Below are 7,941 nucleotides of genomic sequence, written 5' to 3'. Positions count from 1 at the left end.
GCAATTTAGTGCTAGCAGGTTCCCAATGGAATTTCCCATTGGGAACCTGCTAGCACTAAGATGCTAACTGGTTAGCAATTTAGTGCTAGCAGGTTCCCAATGGAATTTCCCATTGGGAACCTGCTAGCACTAAGATGCTAACTGGTTAGCAATTTAGTGCTACTTGGTCCCAATGGAATTTCCCATTGGGAACCTGCTAGCACTAAGTTGCTAACTGGTTAGCAAGATGCTTCCAACAAACCGGCCACAACCAAACTTGCTTGCAAACCTTCCGTCAAACGTTCCCGCCCCCTTAATAAACGACAAAGTCGTGCACCACTCAAAAGGATTCGGAAATGAAACAATTGGAACGGCCGCTTCCCAACGACTTTAAGATCTCAGGGCAGAAGAGGAAAAATGGAACATCTTTAAAAATGACTTTCGTATTCGTTGTGCGGTCATTCTACTTGAAGAAAACGAACCTTTTTTGTTGACACAAAGTTAAAAGTAGTGTAGCTTCATATGGCTAACTGACCGAGCTAAAATAGGCTAACCTGTTAGCTACTGAGCACAGCTAGCCACAGCGCTACCCAGCTTTCCCCCTTTTATATCATGGTGATGTTATTATTGTTGTCTGGGAAACCAAAATGTTTGACACCATGTGGCAACGTTTAGCCAATCCTGTGGCGTAACGTCGCTGGCAGGAAGCAGGACCCGAGCAGATCTGTTAGCTACAGCGGTTCCACATACCTTCTCTGCATAAACTTCAGCTACTGACTCAGTCGTCATGACGACGGCCTCCGAGTCTTCCAGGAGAGATGCCACATTGAGGTGCTGGTCCTGCCCCTCCTCCTCCGTCTCCACAACCAGCTGCGGTTCTGAGGAGGCGGGGTCAGAGGAGACGGTCTGGATGATGACGCCGTCTCCGGAGCAGAGGCCGTCGGTCTGGGAGGGAGGAATACAAACATGAAAACAGACAAACAGGAGGACAGAGAAGCGTCGGAGGGACAGGAGACTGACCGACAGACTGTGAAGGATGATGTGCTCCTGGGGGGAGGGGGAGGAGCTTGTCGTCAGGGTTACAGTGCTGTTATTGGATAAGCTGAGAGGGAGGCTCTGGTTGGACGTTGTCTGGAGGTAGTAGGTTCCTGGGGTGCCTGTGGGCTGCAGGTGGAAGGACTGGAAAACAACCAGTTCATCATTTATAAAGTAATAATCTCCAGTTAGGTGCAACGATTCAGACTTGATATGATTACTGGATTTTAGATTAATACAGATTATAGGATATTCTATAAAACACTGAAGGTTTCTGATAGAAACAAATAAATTCACATGTGGGGTCCCACAGGGGGCCATACTGGGGGCCATTCTTCTAAGATTTGGCCAATCAAGGAGCTGCAACCAGTTTTGTTTCCCAACGATAAAAATATTTTTGATTCAGGAAATAATCGACACAAAAACATTAAAAGGATGTTGATAAATGATCAATAATTTATTTAAATCTTAATCATCAGAACTAATAATTCTTGATAATAAAGTAACTGAAAGAGTTTAATTGTTGTTGGGAACCATAAAACATCTTTTCTTATATTTCATCAACTGAATCTAACACCAGTATTTCTATGTAATCTGCACTTTTTAATGATTGATAAATTCCAACAAAAAGCTGAGAAATTCATTAGAATCAATATCTTAGTTGACGGATCCTCTGGGTCAGACTCACCGGCAGGATCTCGAAGGTCTGCAGCGCTCCAGAGTTCAGAGCGATGGCGTCTCCGTCTGCAGCCGCGGCCGAGTCTGAAGCTGCTGCAAACACAGACAGAAGGTCAGAAGGCGAGGAGGGACGGCGAACGTCTCCTCACTGCTGGGTCTGTTGGACGGAAGGCGGAGCCTCACACAGGTGGGTGATCTGCAGCGGGATCTGGACTGGAATCTGCAGCGCCGCCAAGGAGCCGGGGGCGGGGCTGCAGCTGCTGCTCTCGTCCAAGCGGGCGAGTCGGATCTGGAGCGAGGAAGAGGAGGGGCTTCCAGGTAGAGACGCGGCGTGTGAAGACGTCATCAGCTCCTCCAGGCCCTTCAGGAGGACTGTTAGAAACACAGCGGCATCAGCGGGGGCAGAACTGTGCGAGTAAATCTGAGGCGTTAACCATCGATCAGAACCTTCCAGGTTGGACTGATCATCTAACAGGGATCTTAAAAGAAAAGGTTGACTTTATATACCGTAATAACCCGAATATAAGACCACCCTGATTAATAGACCACCTCCTCTTTCCAGGACCAGTTTTTAGAAACAAAAAAAAAGGACTAATAAACCAAATTTATTTCGTTTAAAGTAACATTTCATATTGAACAATTCTAACGAGATAGTCTTGCATTGAAAGATTTTTGCAATTAAACTATAAAAAGTAAAAAATAAATAAAAAACAGTGATGACACTGATTAATTGGCTGCTCTGCGGAGCAGTGGGTAGCACTGCTGCCCGGCAGCAAGAAGGTTCTGGGTTCAATTCCTGGCCGAGGGTCTTTTTGCATGGAGTCTGCATGTTATCCCTGAGCATGCGTGGGTTCTCTCCGGGTGTCTATGCCTCTAACCCTGAGGCATAGAGGCAAGCTGCATGAAGCTCAAGACATGGATGGCGTGTTAGTTTCTGATACGGACAGCTAAACATCAACATGATGCAACACATAGACTCATGAGCTATAAGAAGCAGGAGATGACCTTGTTCGGGGCTCAATCTTTGCCGGACGCCCGCGGACGTGATTTTTGAGCCCACAGCTGTGCAGCTCCAAGCATTTTCTCTGTCCTGTAACGACCTGATCTGGAATAAACTCTGTCCTTTTTTACTCCTGTTTTTATAGTCCTTTTTTCACGGTTTTACCCAGTTTGAGTTAAGAGTAGTAAATAACTTGCTCCCGGGACAAGAACCGTGAGGAAGCCCCCAAGGCGCAACAGCTTTTTTAGGGGACATAACTTCCTCTTTTAACAGTGTGAATGGTTGTTTGTCCTTTTTCTCTCTGTGTTGCCCTGCGATGGACTGGAGACCTGTCCATGGTGGACAGAGGCACCAGCACCCCTCCCCACCCCAGCAGGGATAAATATGACAGCGGATGGATGGACAAATTTTATTTAAATCTCACAACACTTTAACAAGAATAAAATCTGAACTTTGCTCACGGAACGTCTGAAAACCCTGCATGAGGCGTTTCCTCACAGACATCCTCTACCTCGCTGTCACTCTGACCCTGCAGCTCTGCTATTTATCGATAAGCTTTTCTTTCGCTGTTTGCATTTTTCAGTTTTTTTTTTTAGCGTGCCATCTTCTGACATTGCACTCTGTAACTCCGTATTTCTTTTCTACCTGACAGCTGTTAGATTCCTCTGCTGCATTGACCACCATTATTTTTAAATTGGCGTCATACTCCGCCTCAAATGTCTGCAAACAAGTCTGAGTTTTAATCCACTGCCTTCTGCCAGCCACTCTCAATTTGTTGCATCCTCGTCACCATGGACGTGATTTAGGGGGGGGGGGGCATGTCCCCTGCACTTTTTACTGTCCAAAAACAATGTTATGCTATAGTACACAGACATCTGTCGAGCACTAGGACCAATCGAAAAACTGCAGCTGAAACTGAAACCAGCTTCCTTGAGTTTAGACCATCCAGAAACTCCTGATTGGCCGACCGTCTTTTCTTGTGTGATTGGCTGTCGCCGCTGTCACTCCTGAGAAGCTAACTTTACAAACATCTGATGCGCCACTGAATCTGGTCTGTGATTGGACGGTCGAACACCAGTTAAATTAAAAAATACTTCCGTCTGCCCTGCTGCTGGAATCAAAATTTCATCCATGCTTTTCATTTCTTCTCTGCTGTGAAAGAAAGATAATCCCAGCCACAGTGAGGTCACTGACTTTACAAAAAAAAACTGGCGCCCTCTGCTGTTTGGTTCGTGTAGCGACACCAGATGACTGACAGCCTGTATAACTGGTTAGACCGCACGTTTACACATCGATTTTAATTAAAAAAAAACCTTGTCTTATATTCAGGTCAATATGGTATATATATATATCTATATATATATAGATATATATATATGTTTATTTATATGGCAGTTATTCCAGCCAGGACAAAGATGTCGGTTCAACTCGATGTTTAAAAGCCCAAATCAAAGCCACAGTGACTGGATGTCTGCTTACTGCTAAAGGGGATGTCTTTGTGGTTGGCGACTTGTCTTTTGATGCTCCACCACTTGGACCGCAGCCACTGAGGCGACCGCACGCTGCTCCACCCCCACGCCAGATCCTCCCATTTGATGTCGTTCTCGTCCTCCGCCTTCACCATGGAGATCCTGCAGAAATCAGCGGATATTTTTACTCACCCGACGGTTTAAACCGCTCACCGCCTGCTGATGAATTCATCTCCGACCTGCGCAGGAGGTTCAGGTCGTCCTCCTTCGTCCACTCCGCCCCCCCGCTGTGCTTCCAGTTCAGGTAGTTCAGCCACTTCGATCGGCACTGCTTCTCTGAGCGCGTGCGAACTCGATCTGCGACCGTTGCCCAGGAGACGCCGGCCGTCACCGCCGACCCCGGCGACACGCCCGCCATCTCGTAGACGACCTCGGCGAGACGCCGCTCCTCCTCCTCGCTCCATTTACCCGTGTTACACGTGTCCTTCATCAGACGGCAGCGGTCTTTGACGGAGGAGGCGCTGCGCCCCAGGGCGGCTCCGATGGTCGCCCAGTCGTTCCCGTGTTTTTCCCTCAACCTGAAAACAAACGGTTAAACCTGAGAAAGTTCCTCAGGCGCTTCGGTTCGCCCTGGACCGACTTTCACTCACGCTTTAAGCTTCTCGATCTCCTCTGCGGTGTACCTTAAGAAGGGAGGGAAAGGACCAGTTAGCACTGGGACCCCGGAACTGGTAAAAGTCATATGGAAAGCCATTTGGTTCAATTATACATGACTTCTGACACGTAGACAACATGCCAACGACACGTATTTTGTGCGTTGTTTGCACATTGCTAACGTGTTGTCTTCGCCATGTAGTTAACACGGTAAGAAAGCGTCGACTACATGACTTAGAGACAGATACATCTACTTCCCTGAGAGTGTTCTGGACTTCAGTTGATGGTGTGAACGGGTTCTTCTTCACCAAAAAAAGTCAAAAAGAAAGTCAAAAAGGCCCAGGAAGTCAAAAAGGCCCAGGCCTTTTTGAGTTCCCAAGCTCACCAGTGAATTCCTTTTTTCTCAGAATGAACCCGACTGTTGATTTTGCTACTCCAAGCATGTCTTAATTTTTTTTTCAGCCTCAGGATGTTCTGCTTCACCTCAATTTGGAGTTCCTTTGACCGCATGTTGTCTGGTCACAGCAACAGCTTCCAAATGCAAAACCACACACCTGGAATCCACCCCAGACCTTTTAACTACTTAATTGATTACAGGGTAACGAGGGAGACGCCTTCTCAGTTAATTGCAGCCCTTAGAGTCCATTGTTCAATTACTTTTGGTCCCTTGAAAAAGAAGAGGCTATGCATTACAGAGCTATGATTCCTAAACCCTTTCTCCGATTTGGATGTGGAAACTCTCATATTGCAGCTGGGTGTGTGCACTTTCAGCCCATATTATATATATATAATTGTATTTCTGAACGTTTTTGTAAACAGCTAAAATAACAAAACTTGTATCACTGACCAAATATTTCTGGCCCTAACTCTATAATACAATTCTGACTGGGAAAATTTTTATTGTGACTAGGTAGAATGCTTTATTGCTATCTATAATAGAAATGTGACTAGTCAGCCGGCCTATTTTATGATAAACGGAGCCTCATTATTCTTTTGCAAGTATCTAAAACTGCGTTTTAGATTTCAGAATTATTAATTTAGGGAATTAATTTTGATGTGAAGAATTGGATATATCTGTAATGTTATATTCATTTTTGATATCTGAAAATTTCATGATGACTGGTAGTAATTCTATTACTGAGATCTGACATTAGAGTTCTTCCTCGTCAGAATTCATAAGAAATGTGACGTAAGAATTACATTTCAGATATCTGAAATTTTAATTTTGACTAAGAAGAAATGCATTTGTACGGAGCCCCTAAACTTTTGCGAGATCCCGCAATACTTTTGCGAGATCTCGCAAAACGTTTTGCCATGGCAGCTAACCAGAAGTAAAACAGACACACAACAGTGGAGGCGCAAAGTGTGCTGCTATGGAAGGATAATACGCCCATGCGTCAGCTACAACCATGGAGGATGATTTGGAGAGGTTCTTAATTTCTAGAGAAGTCCCAAAACACGACATTAGATAAATGAAGAGAGACAAGGTCAGTATGCAATCCTACGGAGCCCTTGAAGGGACATGGAGGGAAAAAATTTAGCGAGATCTCGAAAAAATAAAACTTTTGCGAGATCCCCCAATACTTTTCCGAGATCTCGCAAAACTGTTGCGGGATCTCGCAAAGTTTTGTTTTTCCCTCTATGTCCCTTTAGGGGCTCCGTACATTCGAGACATCTGGATTACATGTTAAGTCAAGCTAATAAATGTCAAAGCGGCCTGCCATACTCTACTCCTCAGCAGCCAATGGGAAATAGGAGACGAGCAGCAAATTAGACCAGTGGCCGAATGGCTCATATTCACATGAAATCAACGCGTATTTGATGCGAAGTCGACGCGTTCTTAACGCTTTAACTTGATAGGCGAAGACGACACGTTAGCAACACCCAAAATACGTGTCATTGACGTGTTTTCTACGTGTTAGAAATGATGAGTAATTGAACCAAACGGCTTTCCATAAAGTTGTTCTGATCTCGGACTTACTTGCCGACGTGGTTTCTGTCGTCATACATCCGTAAAACTCTCCTGTAGACGGCGAAGAGCGGCCGGTTCAGGCCCAGCGCCACAGAGCGGTAGAAATCCTTCCTCTCCTCTTTAGACATCTCAAAAATGATCTCGGCTGGATCCTGGATGCCGCGGCGCTGATGAAGAGGACAGAGATGATGGTCACACGTTTAAAAAGGCAGGTGCGGCGTGGTAAGGGCGAGCAAAGTACCCTCATGTACTGGTCGATGTTGTCGATCAGGATGTTTATCTCCTCCTTGGACCACATTCCCTGCTTCCACCTGTGACCTGAAGATAGAGCAGAAAAAGATAAAAACATCTTAAGTTAAATCCATCTTTTAGTCGCTGCTTCAAACATAAAAAGAAATACTTTCATTTGGAATCAGTTCAGTGCAGCAGAGACCCATTTCTTTTCATGAATTCCAAACTAAAAATGGAAAAAACAAAACATCCTAACTAAAACAATCTTGTCCATCCAAGCTTGATATTGGTTAAAATGTCTTACGTGCATGTACTCTTAATTTAAGCAGGTAAATAAGATGATCTGCTAATGGAAAGAGTATTTAACTCAGTTAGATAAATGCACTTAAAATAAGACAAGAACAACCTTTACTTTAAATGTAAATTGTCTAGTTCCATTGGTAAAGTATCTCACTCAAACTCCTCAATTCAAGAAAAAAAGTCTTTAGATTTTTTATTTTTGTTTGCGATCTGAGAGATGATTAGGAAACTAAAATAGGCTCTATTTTTTTACTTTCACATATTTCTAGCATGAAGTTTTTTTCTAATTTAAGAAATAATCTAGAACTAAGTTTCATAAACCAGTAATTTTTTATTATAATAAGAACATATCCCACCCAATCAGAAGCTGCTGTGATACCAAACCATGCATATTGCTTCAGGATAATAGACTATATTAATTAGGCTACGTATGCTTCCATTAAAAAGAAAACATTCCCTTCTTTTTTTACAACTAGACTACTGTTTATAGCTCATCTAGATCTATGTTCAAGCCCATTTGAGTCAACCCAGACCTCATCCAAAACACTTTGAATATCCTGAGCTATTTTCTGCATTTGTGCTGCTATAGGGTTAGACTGCTGGAGGACATAGGGACCCCTTTT

At 44.2% G+C, this 7,941-nt stretch overlaps 1 protein-coding gene across 1 annotated transcript in view; it reads right to left on the bottom strand.

Moving 5' to 3' along the window:
• Nucleotides 1–7,941, bottom strand: part of dmtf1 (cyclin D binding myb-like transcription factor 1) — a 16,891-nt gene that overhangs the window by 1,665 nt on the left and 7,285 nt on the right. The window contains exons 5-13 of the mRNA XM_015383922.1: nucleotides 7,029–7,136; nucleotides 6,797–6,954; nucleotides 4,812–4,844; nucleotides 4,401–4,739; nucleotides 4,172–4,323; nucleotides 1,876–2,064; nucleotides 1,703–1,785; nucleotides 1,000–1,158; nucleotides 730–924 (exon numbers count right to left, since the gene is read on the bottom strand). Coding sequence (XP_015239408.1) covers nucleotides 730–924; nucleotides 1,000–1,158; nucleotides 1,703–1,785; nucleotides 1,876–2,064; nucleotides 4,172–4,323; nucleotides 4,401–4,739; nucleotides 4,812–4,844; nucleotides 6,797–6,954; nucleotides 7,029–7,136 — 1,416 coding nt within the window. The remainder of the gene's footprint in view (nucleotides 1–729; nucleotides 925–999; nucleotides 1,159–1,702; nucleotides 1,786–1,875; nucleotides 2,065–4,171; nucleotides 4,324–4,400; nucleotides 4,740–4,811; nucleotides 4,845–6,796; nucleotides 6,955–7,028; nucleotides 7,137–7,941) is intronic.

This window comes from Cyprinodon variegatus, unplaced genomic scaffold (genome assembly GCF_000732505.1).
Source record: "Cyprinodon variegatus isolate N-32 unplaced genomic scaffold, C_variegatus-1.0 Scaffold298, whole genome shotgun sequence".
Classification (NCBI taxonomy): domain Eukaryota; kingdom Metazoa; phylum Chordata; class Actinopteri; order Cyprinodontiformes; family Cyprinodontidae; genus Cyprinodon; species Cyprinodon variegatus.
Note: the sequence above shows the minus strand (reverse complement) of the source record. Positions and strands in the feature narration are given on the sequence as shown.